The sequence below is a fragment of the Enhydra lutris genome, unplaced genomic scaffold, assembly GCF_002288905.1.
Source record: "Enhydra lutris kenyoni isolate GAN:26980312 unplaced genomic scaffold, ASM228890v2 scaffoldscaffold8, whole genome shotgun sequence".
Taxonomy (NCBI): domain Eukaryota; kingdom Metazoa; phylum Chordata; class Mammalia; order Carnivora; family Mustelidae; genus Enhydra; species Enhydra lutris.
In genome coordinates this window covers 27,995,773-28,011,722 of record NW_019154092.1, presented here as the reverse complement: position 1 = coordinate 28,011,722, position 15,950 = coordinate 27,995,773, and the positions used below count along the sequence as shown (strand labels likewise).

The window sequence follows — 15,950 nt, the reverse complement described above, 5'->3', positions numbered from 1 at the left end:
TAGTAAGTACCTAACACAGTAAGCACACTGAGTGCACTTAGTAAGTATCATGTTATGATACTGACATCTCCCCAACTTTCTTGTCTTTTCTCTGATGTCCTCTAACTTGACCAGCAGGGACCAGACAAAGCCTTTCACCTACAGACCTGGTCAGACTGAAGACAGGGCTGAGCCTGAGCCCAAGCCTTGTGCAGCACCTACAACAGATCTTAACCTGTTTTTTAAAAAAAATATATTGATAGAAATCACCCGAATTTCAGGCAGGATCCCAGTCCACAGTATCAATTTGATTCTGCATCTAAGCATATCTGGAGTTGCAGGATAAATAGTCCTTAATTGTCCTGAAGGAACTAAGACTTATTCTTAGGAATTACACGCCATAGCTTTTAGAAAACCTGGCTTAACAAAACGTCATAATTTTCATTCTTCTGAAAACAAATCAACTATAAAAAGAAGTCCCCATGTCAGCATATCAACTGTTTTGCATTTGAATTATGTTGTCAAGTTCAAAACAACAGAGCAAAACTAAAATCACTGGCATGTGGCAATTAAGACCACAAGCAATGAAATTAAGATATAAAGAGAAAAATACTACTTAGAAAAAGATTAAATAAAATTACCCCAGTTTAATGCCTATTCCTTCCCAAAGGTTGTCATCTGCATAGGATACTTAGACTCACATACAATGTAATTTTATATCCATTTCTGCTTCTATTTCTGCACTGAAATATTTATAGAGTGCTCAGTATTTCTGGAGTAAATTATACCTAGATCCTGATAAAGCTGAAATCACCTAAATTACCTTTTTCTGTTCAATTATTTGGAAGAATGGAGAAAGAAAGCTTGACAGAATAAAGAGATGTTTTAAGAAATGGCCATTTCTTAGCTATAATTGCATTCTTTAGTGAATATTGATGCCTTGAGGGTTACACGCAGTCAGCACAGCTACTTTTACCAAAGGCTTCAAATAAAATCCAAATCAATTTATGTTATATGAATATACACACTGTATTTGAACACAAAACTTAAGCTGAGTGTTCTGCTGGTTTACGTGTTAAGAATAACATATGAAAATACACATTAAGAGTATGTAAAAACAGAAGCACAGTACAAGGTTAAGCGTAGTCGTGTGAATACCCTCCAAGATTAATCAAATATCCCAAATCCTAGAAATATTCTAATGTTATGCCATGAGCTCTGGCAATCTAAAGTTCCAAACTCTGAATCACTATGATGAACTGAATTTTTGTGCCCCCCAAATTCCTATGATGAAGCAAAGGCCCCAGTGTGGCTGTATTTGGAGATGGGGACTCTAAGGAAGTGATTAATGTTGAATGAGGTCTAATAAGGATGGGGCCCCATCCGATAGGAGCAGTGTCCTTATAAGAGGAAACGGCAAAGAGTTCACCCTCTCTCTCTCTGCACGCACACACCCAGGAGAGGACATGTGAAGACAATGCAAAGGGGACCATCTGCAAAGCAGTCAGAGAGCCGTCACCAGAAACCTACCGTAATGGACCTTGACCTAGGACTTCTACTAGCCTACAGAATGGTCAACAGTAAATTTCTATTGTCTAAGCCACCCAGTCTACAGTGTTTGGTTATGTTGGTTATGACAGCCTAAGCAGACTAAGCCAATCACTATTAATACGAGTTCACTCAGCGAACTAGGAAGAGTCCCGGTCCAAATTATTACATTGGTATGAGGCATTCCAGCAGACAAGTGCTACTTCTCCTTCTGGCAACCCAATCTTCTAGCCTCTTAGGGAACACTGTGGTAATTATACACTGTGTGCGTGAGTTTGCGTGCACACCCATGACACAGTTCATGAATGCCTCATGGGGCTCTACTTCTACCTTCCCAAATCACTAAAAGATAACACAGGAAAAGTCACAGTAGAAGGCACGTAGCTACCTGTGGCTACAACAGCAGATGCTTGGCTACTAAGGCTTTAAATCTGCCCACATCCGGTTCGATCAGGAGGTGCTAGCAGTTGGGACCCTACCTTACAGGGCAATGTTTCACATGATTACTTTTTAACTCAGGAAATGCTTCCAAAGGAATATATAATCTTATTATCCTGAATTACTTTTTCACAAAAAGAAAAATAACAATAATTAGGAAAATAAAAGTTTAGATGAAATAGGAGAATGGGATTTAGAGGTACAAACTTCCCATTTTAAAATAAATAAGTCATGGAGATTACAAGTACAGCATAGAGAATCCAGTCAATATTACTGTAATAACATATGGTAACAGATGGTGACTGCATTTATGGTGAGCAATGAGTAATGTACAGAACTGTCAAATCACTACGCTGTATACCTGAAACTAAAATAAATAAATAAATACAGCTTAAACAGTTTAATTTGTGACTGATTGCAACGTTACTTTTAAATTAGTGATATCCATGTATAACTTCTGAATTCTTATTTAACCAGTTTTACACCATTTAATTTAAAGCAAGTTAATTATGTACAATGCCAATGAATGACATTTTAAGTGATGATTTGGGGGAAGAACGAAATATATGCATAAATGACCAGACTGCAAATTCAAAATCCCTTCTAATTTTAAGATATAATGTATGTATTCATCATTTACATCATAAACCCTACATCATCAGAATAGCACGCATTCATTTAGGTTATCGTGTGACTAGGAAAAAAGTACCACACCCAGTTTCAACTAATTATCACCAAACAGACAATGGACGATACCTATTGATTCATAGTTTGCTAGGTGCAATATATTCTCTGGAATATTGTGGATTATCAGTTAAGAAATCCTACTATAACTGGTGTTTGAGGGAAAAGAAGTGTACTTAAAATGGGGAAGACTGGGTTTAAAGAGACCAGACAAGAAGACACTACAGTAATCTAGTTAAAAAATTTTAAGTGCAAAGACTGAATGACAAGAAGTAGGAATACAAAGAAAGATGTAATTAAGAAGTAGAACTAACACGACCCAAGAACCAACTGGCCACAGGACATCAGAGGGGGGAGTTGGGAATGACTGACTGAGACTTCTAACCTGAGTAATGATGACAAGTAAAATTTTATATCAGCAAAGAGGTAAATTATTCTCAAGGCTCGCTTACACAATCACATTCACACAGCTACACACATGCCTAAATAAATGCAGACTGTCCTGTGTTTCTGTTTAATAACCCCACTGTCTCAACTGCCCCCTCTAAGTAGCTGACCATCCCCACCATTTACACAATGAGAGGATTAGATGTTAGCAAATGGCAGGGGTGACACTGCAAGTTAACACTGTAATTCTAAAATGCCTCAGCACAAACGAGACCACCATTTCAGTGTGAAAGGAAGGATGCCAACATGGAGTCTGGAGATAAGAATTGATTTTGCAGTAGAAATTATTTGTGTTTCTTTCTTATCTCTAGACAAAACATTTCAGCAGCGAGAAAGAATCATCTACTATAGTACTAATTAGAAACGTAAATCTCACCAAGAGAAATGCCAAGAAATTTTATTGTTTGTCACTATACATGGTAATAGAATTTTCTGACATTTATCCCCCTAGAAAAATGCAACATCTTTAATAAACCACAGTAAGAAGCAGAGATCCTAATTTCAGCATATCATAACATGGACTGCAAAACAGAAAACATGCAGAACCTTAAGGCAAGCAGCTAAAAACAAATTTATTCTAAGAATTATCAGTGGGGGTAAAAAAAAAGTTCTCATTGATACCAGAATAATTACAAAATCTTGGGCTGTCAATTGCATGTACCACATTGCAAAATCAAAAATACATCCATATTCTGAGTAACACTAAGCATGACAGAGACTGTTTATAAAGCTTTTCAAATGTCCCTACTGTGATATGTAATTATAGGCTGTTGCTCTGCAAACAGTTGATGAAATCTAACAGATTTTTTGTAAAGTAAGACATCTATAATCTTGTAAAAATGTACCTCATAAATATTGCCCTGCCCCCAAGCCAACGGAGGTTTTTTTAATTGCTTTGTGTATGTGGAGTGTTTGGGGGGGGGGGTGTTTGCCACTGCCTTATTTCCACTATAGAACTATTTGCCTATTAGCAAATAATGTGAAAACTAAATCAAGGTTCATGCTACCTTAATGACGGGTATCTTGTAATGATAACGCCCAGCACATAAGACATTACCCTCGCTGAGGAATGACTGTTCTGCTCTCACTCGGGAAGTGCTGCAAGGGAGGTGTCCCTACGTGAGAGCACATACTTCTTTGGAAGCATCTCTTTAAAAATTACATGAGCAGAGAAAAACGTATCCTCAGGCATCAAAAATCCCTCAGTCCCCTTTGTAAAGGAATTAGAACTTCTGAATAAGCAAACCAAAAACAGAAAAGCAGAATTAGGACAACCCCAAATGTTATCCAAACCAACATGGTAACTGGAGTTACTTCTCTTTGTCTAGGAACATCTTTCTAATTACTGGAGACAAGTGCTCACTTTGGTAGTACATGTACTGAAATTACTGCGGACAAGACCATATTCTGCAGTGGCACCCTAACTCCTTGAGGAAGGGGGAATGTTTAGTCAAGCAGTCCAAACAGGCATATCAAATATCCATCCACAAAAGCAGCAGACTGGAATACACATATTTTTATCCCCTCTGTACGAGCAGCATGGCTATTTGATGGACGATAAGATTCTGATCATATGAAAAGCATCCCAAACAGCTATGTCTTATCGACTGCTCACAACTCATCAACGCTAAGTAACAGAATCCTGCGAAAACTCAGAATCAGTAAAGCAAATACATAGATTATATTGATAAAAATCTACGTTATTATACAGAAGGGAATAAAAACCTACCCAATAGGTTTTCATTAAAAATTCTAGCAAATCATGCCATGATACTATTTTTTCAACAAAAATCACATGTCCTTCTGACCTTTTTTAAAACCACATGGAAAGTACTTTTTTCAGTCTATCTTTTCCAGATAGATATTAATCACACACTACACATTTTCATCTATAACATGAAAAAGATACAAAGAACATGATATAGAAAAGCTGTCTTCTTTTTATCATGTCTACATAAAAAGTATGCAATTTAAAGTGTCACTTGAAAAGAGAAAAAGCATAAAATGTCAAGAATTTCATCGCAGTCAAATAAATTAACAATATCACATATACTGAACTCTTTCAAATACTCGTATCAGCTTTGCCAAAATTATTGGTGTGTTTTCTATTACAAATTACAAGTTTAAACCAGAGGCACTTAGAGTGTCTGAAAACAGGCAACAGCACAATAGCCTCACTTTCTCACATGTTATCTGCCAGAGATTATCAGCATGCATATATTTAATGGGATTCCACAAAACTGTTAGGTTCTTTTTGCTTAAAACATACAAAGTATTAAATAGGATGGAAAAATAAAACATATAATGTTAAAAAGAAAATTCTAACACCAAATAGAAGTCAATACTAAGCACCAGAAAATTAACATCTTGAGAAAGAAGATTATTTACTCAACAAATATTGATTGACTATCTGCTGAGTGCCAGGAGTCTCAGATACCCTGCTCTTAAAGAGCCCACAGGCAGGTGCAGGTAGACAAACAAGGACAAAATTACAGGACAGTGAGGTCAGCACCACACAGAATGAAGGACCCCCCCCCCACCAATGAAACTTGAAACAAATGGTATAACTTCAAATCCAGGTTCAGAATGATGATGGATTAAGACCCAATCTTCTCTTTCCTAGAAATGCTAGGTACAGTGGTGGACTGTTTGGGGGATGACCACTACCATAACCTCTCATCCACCAAGACCACCAGCAGGTGACAGCCACCTTAGTAACTTTCACAAGCACTCCCCTCTCCCTCCATTCAATCAGGCATATCATAAATCCCGAATTTCTTAGAAAACACATCATTAATAAATACCTAGAAATTAAACAGCCATGTGTGACTTTATGATGGTGGAATTTCTAAATGTAACTTAAGAAAAATAGATACAGTTACACTTCATTTACTCTGCTACCATAAATATTTGGAAAACATTTAGGAACTTGGAAGGTAGCAAAAGAGTACATTAAGTGGGCAAGATATAACAACATACATGACAGGTAGCAAAGCCCAAAATTCACTCAAAGCACGTACTCCTGTTTTAGAGATGATTCTCATAAGCAAACCAGGAAGCAAGGGAAGAGTGGTCACAGACACACTGGCCATAAAGAACAGATCACAACTGGCAAGAGAGAGAGGACTCAAAGAAAGCAGAAAGAAATACAAATGAAAATGTGTAGTCTGAGGCCCTTCAATGCAGAGCTGATTTTACTGAATACAACTTAGGGAGAACCAGGGTCTCTTTCTTTGCCTGCTCCCTTTCTTATCCCACTTGTGAATTCCTCACAGGTACATCCAATATTACCATACTGGTTCATCAGTATTTGTAACAACAAACATGTTTTTTTCCTTATGGAAGGACACAAAAATTGGGTGGAGAGGGTAGAGAGGGAGGGTTATATTCAGAGAAATAGCAGGTTACGTCTTTCCACTTCAGTATTCTTTAAAGAAGCTGTTTCATGTTTTGTTTTGTTAACGACATATGCGTAAAGCCCTTTAATATACCGTTCTGGGAAGACCAGCATTTTGAAAAATAGGAAATAATGTTGTTATAATAATAAGTGTAATTAAAATGCTGTTCAGAGGCATGGTACAGGAATTTTATATCTCAGGGTACATAAGTGATGGCAGCACAGTCACTCTTGTTGAGAAGAATATCGTAATGAACAAATTTCAAATGTCTGCTTCCAGGAGATGCTTTTTATGTCTATGTTGGCAGATTCCACTGGCACAGAGCCCACATTCAACAGGAGTTGATATCCTTAGATATTTTTTTTTTTTACCTCCTCTTTTCTTTTGGCTGCTGCACAAACATTTCCAGTGCTTTCTAAATGGCATAAATATTTTCAGGGTTTTCGACAGGCAGCAAGGAGAAAATTAATTTCAGGGGTCCCCATTTTGCTCTCTAACTCTTCACACTGATATCTAGCTTCAGAGAACATGATCACCCTTACCAGAGCTGTTAGGCTCTGTCAGTGGCTTCTCTCCCCATTGTGGCCTCCAGTTTGCTGGGGACACGACTCTTCCAAACGGTGTAGCTACATTATCTTAGGCTGTGTCTTCAGAACAGGCAGAAAAAGCCTCCAACACAGAGATGAAAATTTGAGCCAGATGTCTTACACCCCTCTAAATCGTGATGTTTGTGGATGAGACTTGCAAAGGATGTATTTTAAACAGCTAGAAGCTGATGTTATCTACCCTTTACAGTAAGAGGGGTTACAGATGATACTGATTTTTTTAGGACAAGTTGGCCTCAGGAGGATTTTCCTTTCTCTCAGCAGTTCTATCTCAGTATCAGTAAAAACACCCAAAAGATAGCTCTGCAGCTCTGATTTTCACCAAGCTGCAACTACTGTACGCTCAATGGCTTATAGGTAGATAATTTCATACAAAAGTAATTCGCTCTATGTAACATGGACGATTACACACTCATATGACAGCTCTATGTATTTTATTTCATAACAAACTTCTTTTTTCTCCTTGCATAATATCAATATGGCCCTCAACTGGTGGCTAAAGCCAAAACTGTAACATTAATTACTAAATAAAGGCTCATCATAGATAAACAAAATGGAGTACATCTCCATACTATGGAATATTATTTGGCGACAAAAAAGGAATAAAATACTGATTCATGCTACAACACAGATAGACCTTGAAAACATTTTGCTAAGTGAAAGAAGCTAGACACAAAAGGCTACATATTATATAATTCCACTTATATGAAATGTCCAGAACAGTCAAATCCACAGACACAAAAAGTCGAATCATGGTTACCAGGGGCTAGAAGGAGTAGGGAAAGGGGAATGACTGCTTAAGGGGGATGGACTTTCGTTCAAGGTGATGAAAATGTTCTGAAATTAGATAGTGGTGTTGATTGCACAACTCTGTGAATATACTAAAAACCACTGAATTATACCTTTTAAAGGCTTGACTTTTATGGTATATGAATTATATCTCAATAAAATTGTTATTTTTTAAAGGCTCAATAGCTGAGTAATGACACTCCAAGCAGAGGATTTCTAAATATAAGACGACTAAATTTTCAACCACGTTTATTAGCACTTGGAGTTTTATCAGAGTGACGTAACCTTTATAACTGGGGATCTATCTATTAAGCCTGTAAAAGTGTTCCTCTTTACTTTCAGAAACAAAAGCTCCTCTTACAAGACACAGAGAAAGAGGAGTAACTCCAATGAAGGGCTAATTCATGCAGCAAGGCTCTTTGTTAACAAAGTACATTCTATATTAACCTGTCTAATGTATTTTATTAAGCCAACAGGCAGTTACAAGGAAATCTTGGGTCACCCAAATATTTGGCAATCACAAAAGAATCTGTAGGTAATTACTGATGCCACAATCAACTACAATATCAAAATCTAGATACATCTACTGCTTTGCAATTAGTGGCAATGAAAACAGAAAATGTAAATATGAATACTGACCTTGTTTCTTTTAACCCTTCTTTCTGAATGACTTCCAATATCTGCTTCGCTGTCATTGGTGAATTGGGGTGTTTTTCTAGTGCCTAAAAAATAAAAATAAACATAAAATTCCTAGATTATTGTATGGAAGCATACAAAATAAAAATGTGTGTGAATCATGCAAGGCTTCCTTAAAATTTTTAAGGGGAAGGGGCTGTTATGTCAAAACAAGGTCTCATCACACAGTTTGGGTGTCCAAAGTGAGAATGCAATTCTTTTCTGGACATTTATGGCAATTTCTGCAACATGGGGTCATTTTTCAAAAAAAGGTCACAAAGGCATACACACCAAAACAAAACAAAACAAAAACAAAAACAAAAACAAAAGAAAAAAGAAAAGAAAAAATGTGAAACCTGAAAACAAAGTTAATAAGTTTTTGTAATTTCCTTTATTAAAAATTGCAAATATTTTATGGTTAAAGACAGATTTTCAGGCTATTAAAATGTTTCCTAAATCTCCAGGACCTTGGAAACATTGAGCCTGGACACTACCAACAGCAGGGAACAAAGCGCTGGTTAGAAATACCCTCAATGGATTCACATTTTGATCAACCTCTTTTGTATTTAAAAAAAAAAAAAAAAAAAGAGAGAGAGAGGGAAAAAAAATCCTTCATGGCAAAAATGGGGAAAAAGCATACAAAAACCCAAGTAAGTTATTACAGTGTGTGTTCCAGTTCAGCTCAGTTTCCTTTCTTCTGCCTTTTTCAATTAATTTCAAGTAAACCCCTTCCTCTTCCCATTCAGCCCATCTCAGTTTTATGAACTGAGTCCCATTTTTCTTTCTCTCCCCTTCTGGCCTGCTTATTTTTGAGTGCAAGGGAGTTGTTTTAAACAAAGCGTGGGGAATGCATGGGACATGGCTCATTATTTCCACAGGCATGAGACCATCAGACCTGGAAATCAAGTTCCTTTATTTATCCAGGAATATCACTGGATATAGGGAAGGTAATCAACAACAGTGTCCACTCTGCTCACCATCACAGACTATAGACTGGGGCCACCTCCAGGTATGAGAACCAAGTCTACATGCATCCTTACAATGACTTCCTCCAAGTGTAGACAACACCTACTTGAAGATGCTGTACAGAGCTTCTGCACATTCTAGAGTTCTAACTTATGATTATTTACTAGAACAATCATAATTATTAACAGGGTCTCTTTAAAAAACCAGAAATTGAAAAGGCTTCTGAATCTGTTCAAAATAGCTCTGCGATCTCACCTAACGCTCATGGCCAAATCGCAGCCAGTGCTGGCAAAGGTTCTATTTGTCAAGGTTCTCCAGTACCTTACAGACAGCCTGCCCCATTCCAGCCTTCACCATCGGGGCCCATTTCCTGTTCTCCCCTCTCTCGAGTTCCCAGGAAATGTTCCCATTCTTCCAAGTCCAGATCAGTCCCTTAGCCATAGTTGGTAAGTCCTTTTAAGAATCCAGCAATATGAGCTACGCTAGAAAGAGGGTATGGCAACAAGTATGCCCACAGGAAAGAAGGAAAACGGTCCTCACAGAGGAGGCCACTGGAGAGCTCACCTGAAAACCGGGAAGGGGGAAAAAGAAACATAGGCATAGCTGTATAGGGAAGAGGACTAATGTGTAAAAATATTGGTTTAAAAAAAAAAAAGGCAAGAAGGAAACTGCATCTTAGAGCTGAAAAGGGGGAAGATTAGATCACAGAGAAAGGCGGGAAAGATATAGACATGAAAACAAAAAGGCAAGAACTGTAAGTAGAACGGTGCGTACTTATGAATTACTGAAAGGAGATGCTGTGGGCGCATGGACCATATAAAGGGTGGGCATCACCCCAAATGACAGGCAATGCTGGGGACACTCATGGTCTCTCATAAGAGATATGGGCAGAAAGTCAAAAGACACAGACAGACACAAGTAAGCAAGCAAGGAAGAGGGAATCTGGCAGGGAGAGGCACAGGATGGCAGAATGAGGGGGAGAGGGGACAAGGGAGAGAAAGGAGGAAAATTGAGCTGAACTGGGAATGTCCAAAAGGCAAACTGATTAAATCTAGAAAGGGCCAAAGAGGAAACTCCAGCGTACTGGGCAACGTTTTAACGGAAATTTGGGTGCACTCAAAAGTGGGGTTACTCACTGTGGAGGATTCCCTGTTTCTCTTCCTGAGTACAGGCCCCTCAGCACACCTGGGCAGCTCCTCCCAGCAATTGAGAGAATTTGGATAGCCCTGTCCCCTTCTCTATGACATCACATCCTACTCTACAAAGGAAGTAAAAGTGCCAAGAATTACATCATGAAGTGGATGAGAGGCAGGAAGGAAATGAAGCCATACAAAACACCAGAAGCCACCCTCAGTTCCTGCAAGACAGAGAAAGGAGACAGAGAAGGAGAGGTTCCTGGTTGTGAACAAGCTTCACTGAACTAGCTGTGTGAACATGAACAGAACAAAAGAGAGAGAGATTACCTTCACAGAACAAAACATTGATTACCATCAAAATAATGCGACACATGGCATAGACATGAATCAGACACATGGGCAGCCATACTCAAGCACCACAGCGGGCACGAACCACAGTCAGAGTGAGACAGCACACTATGCTACCAGGCCCAAACCCCGGACTGAGGAACTGCCCTTTGCCCCAACACTCTCTTGGCTAGGAGGTGTTACGGTTCCACACGCCCCGCAAAATTAAACTTTCCGAATGGTCTTTCTTGACGTTTTCAAATACAAATAATATTCGGATATGTTTTCATGGTTACATAATACCTGTTTTGATTTTAACACGTTCCTCTGATTTGTTTCCCATCTTGTACCTACCTCTTTAGAAACTGGGGTCAAGGATGCATTAGAGCACGGAAGAGAGTAAGATAACTCACAATTTTTAAGACTCTTTATCACAGTAAGATTTTATAGGGCCAATAAATATTTCAGAAAATCAAAACACGTTGAAACAGGCTTGGGCAATTATGATGTTAATTGCGACAAAATGGAAAATGAAATTCTAAAGTTTTCCATGGATAATAACCATTTAAAATGACTTTATTTTTGGAGAGTAAAATTTGGAAAAACACAAACTCATATCTATGTCATAGAAAACAAAATGTACCCATAAACCTAAAAACAAGAATATTAATCACTGCTAATGTTTGTGTTTTCCCTCTAGTTTTTCCTATCCATACATATCAGTGTAATATAATTATATAAAGTATATGTATATATTGTTAGCTATCTTAATTTTCTCTATGCGATATGAATTCTTCAAAATGGGCATCATAATTAACACTTCACTGAAGATAGACATTATACTGTTTTTAAAATTCAACAAAGAATATATTGAATATAACTTTCTTAGAGTGTTTCAAAGGATATGAACTCTGACACGTCTCTTGCCAACTGCTTCCAAAACCATTTTAACAATTTATATCCACCAAGCAGAACTAAATCTGCCGCTCTTACCACAATTTTGTCAAGATTCAGCTTATCTTTTAGTAGTATTTGCCACCTTATTAGGTCAGAAAGTAATGGCTCACTTGTTATTCTAATCATACTTCTGTAAATACTAATGAGGACAAACTTTGTTTTTTTTTTTTTCCAAATGAATATCATATGGGCTATCACAGGATATTTCTGTTTTCCTTATTAATGTATAAAAAGCTCTTCATATAGTAAAATAATATTTATTATTTTGTAAATAAACAGTAGATATCTATCCTTTTTGTTGCTCTTTTGGTGGTATTTTAGGTAAAGTTTTCTATTTTCACATGAACAACTCCATCAGTTTTTTCCATTCTGAATTCTGTCCTAGGTTTAGAGATTCCTTTTATCCAGAGATCAGGCAAATAATTATTTGATTATAATAAAATTAATAATAAAATAAAATAAAACATAATAAAAATAAAATATTTGTAGAAATATTTTTCAAGTATTTTTTATGGTTTTACTTTTTAATTCATCTATAATTCATCATTCTGTAGCAAGGTGAAACACTGACTTAAGCCCCACCACCTATAAATAAGTCAAGATTCCCTACTATAATTCGTTTCACAAGCCAGTCATGGTTAGTGAGCCATTCTCTACCCTATATTAATATTAGGGCAATGAAAACTCTTTGGGATGTGAAACCAAATAAATGTGGGAACCCAGTATATAAAATGCACAAAAGCAGAGCTATCCTTGTTAAGATGGAGAGGAGAGTGCGCAGAGCCCCCGTACTTATTCCCTCTAATCGCCAAAGGCACTTCTGGGAATTTTCAGGGTGTCTAAAAATTGAACTGTAACCACTGTCCCTGGGGCTCATCCAGGGTCCTGAAAGATCCCCTGATCTTTCATTCAACTGCTGAAATGGCACCACACTGTTTTAAATCGCTCTAATATTATAATAACACTTCACTATCTGGATCGACCACTGCTCTCATTATTCCTTCTTAAATTTTTAATTGTTCACTTCTTTATATTTCCAGATGAAATTTAGATTGGAGTTAAATGAGACATCTAATTAAATTTTTAAGCAATTTACACAGTGTTCCATGTGTTTAAGTTTTGTTTCATAAACAGTAATAAGCATTTTGTTGTTTATATTTTCAGTTGCAACTATGAATACATTTTTTCATATAATATTTTCACGTTTTATTGCTAAGACATACACAGGCATTGAATTGTGATAATTACTCTCTATATGAACAGCTAATTGAATTCTTAATAGTTCTAACAGTATAGAAATGCAGAATCATATTTTCTACAAATAATGTGAATTGGGTCTCCTTTCCCACACTTCTGTGTTTTCTCATTCCTGTATTATTTACTTTGGATAAAAACTGACCTAGTCCCTTTCAAAAAAATTTTTTGCCGAAAATTAAGCTGCTTTGTCATTTATTTCCTCAAAAACAGGTCCCCAAAACTGCTGAGTTTCGCAAAGAGTATCCACAGCTACAAGGATCAGCGCTGCCTTGCCAAGGGAAGACTGTAATTAGAACCACTGGCCAGATATCAATGTCTCTTCTACACAAATCAGTCTGTCACAGTGCTTAATCTTTACATAAAATGCCCTTCCTTTCTTTGTAAAAACAAATCACCCTCCTGTGTTCAAGCCCTATTTGTGAGTCCACTTTACTCTCATTCTCTAAGAGCTCTGTTTTGCACCTTTCATGCTTCCGCCTGATGCACTAAAGTCCCTTCAATCTTCCTTTCCCTCCTTTCTTCTGCAGTGCTACTCCCCGGGAAATTTCAGATTTAACGTGGCTCTCCAAAAAGGGGGATGTCCATTGCAAGGGATACAACGTTTGTGTACAATCAGCCACCTTCCTAGCAATGGAGCCCCCTGTATTTTTCACAAGACCTCAACACGTGTATAGAATTGCCAAATACACCACTGGATTTCACCTTCTCTACTTATAAGACTATTGCAGAACCAATCTCAAAAACATCTAGACTCATGCTACTTTGAGACAAGACAGACTCATTCCAGAAACCTCCTCCTCCAGACTTCTACAAGTCCCAGTAGAAGGCGGTTGGGGGGGGGGGGCGCGGACATAACAAAACAAAACAAAACAAAACAAAAAGACTTTCAAAGAAAGGATGGTAATGTAGTTAAGAACAGAGATGGTTTGCCATATCATTTAGGGCACCGGCCAAGCTAAGAATGTATTCTTCTATGTTTTAGGTTCAAGCATTTTAATCTAATAAATAAAAGGTTCCGAACATCTTAAGGCTTATTCCAGATTTCCCTGGTGTCTCTCAAACACAAAAGTCATCTCCAGTATCCCTAAGATAAATATACTGGACCAATGTTCACGTAATGGGTAAAATCTTGGTCCTTCAGGTCCTAAACAAAATTTTCTAAGCTTACTTCTTAGAATGCAAAAGGAAGAGATTTCCATAATTCGAAAACGCGTCCATGGTATATGATTAGATTTGTGGAATCCTATGTGAGCACCTAGCTCCCTCCCTTTTTCTAACACCAGCTTGTCTTCCCTTAGTCCTGGCTGGCAGTTCATCGAAATGCTTACCTCTTTAAGGTCTCAGGCCTTAGGTAAATGGTTTAAGGGTTATAACAATAAACCATCACATAGCTCTGTATGGTTAAAAGGTGCTTTCACATAACACAGTTTATTTGCTCTCATACAACATGTATTATTTTATTTGACCCTTACAACAACGTGGTGAGATGCACTGAGGAGGCAGGATTAACTTTCTCAGCGATGCACAAAGTTGAAGTAATTGTTTCAAGATCAAAAGCTAGTACGTGGAAGGACAGGACTTGTATACATGATAATACAGATGATGATAATATTTAAATGTAATAAGAATAGTTCCTACTTGCTAGGCAATTCTGTGCTAAGTCTGTAGGAGCTTTCCACATATTACAGTAGACTCTGGGATTCATATATTAAACATTCCCCACTTCCACTATTCTTGAGAAACCTCAAATGTCCATGTCATTCTGATGGAACATGAATTGGGATCACTGGCAGGATTCAGACGAGGAAATCAACCACATAGAAAGTGACAGCACTTTGCTGACTGCCCGGTATCTACAGCTCAGTTAAGCTGTTCTCTGCTCCTAACATATGTGGCTGCTAGTTAAGGGTCTAAACATGATAAATTTTTCTATTCTACCTGCACGCATTTTATGGGGGAAATTATATGTTGCCACAGTATTTATGAATGTGTGACTTAAAAGATGTGGATTTTGTTTTGATACCCTTGAGAATCAGGGTATCAAACTACTTCACCCCAAAACAGCAGCCTCCAGGAAGATCAAGTGCCCCTGAGGTCCAGCAGCCAATAAGTGAGGGGGTCTGGCCCTTCTGACACTGAACTCTGCTTCTTCTACTTAGCGTTAAATTGCTTCTCCTCCTGAGCACAGGGGTTGTGCAGAAATGGAAGGTCTATAATCAACATATTATACACAGTATCTACCTCATAATCCCCACTTCAGCAATCTATCACTTAAGAACAATCAAATATTTCTTTGAACTCTCAGATAATGGTTTAAACTGTACCTTCCCTTGGTAGCACCTGTCAAATAGATAATTAGCAGTATCTGCTTAATGCTATTCTTGCTACACTGAAGGCTTTGGTCCTCACTCATGTCCACATCCCCAGACTGCAGCATGACCAAGCAGGCTAATACAGAGGCCAAGTTAATTTGGAGAGATGTGTCCAGTCACTTTCTGAGGTTATGGGAGCTGCAATCAGATGAACCAAGAGCCCCTACTCACTAGCTGTCTGAGCTCAGATATTTAACCTCCCTGGATCTCAGTTTCCTCATTTCCTCGTTTATAAAAATGCTGTGAGGACAAAATGAGATAATGAATGTGAAGTGCTTATTATTCCAATTCGCCAAATGACTGCCTGGAGCAGTATGTGCTAATAAACATTAGTTAACACTGTTGGCTTGGGGGCGGGGACCCCTCTGAGCA

The 15,950-nt window shown here is 37.8% G+C and overlaps 1 protein-coding gene across 1 annotated transcript in view; it reads right to left on the bottom strand.

Moving 5' to 3' along the window:
* LOC111142412 (additional sex combs like 3, transcriptional regulator) overlaps nucleotides 1-9,886 on the bottom strand; it is a 150,275-nt gene extending 140,389 nt beyond the window's left edge. Inside the window, exons 1-2 of the mRNA XM_022495480.1 lie at nucleotides 9,851-9,886; nucleotides 8,528-8,610 (exon numbers count right to left, since the gene is read on the bottom strand). Of these exons, the coding sequence (XP_022351188.1) occupies nucleotides 8,528-8,610; nucleotides 9,851-9,886 (119 nt within the window). The remainder of the gene's footprint in view (nucleotides 1-8,527; nucleotides 8,611-9,850) is intronic.
* Nucleotides 9,887-15,950: the final 6,064 nt, after the last annotated feature.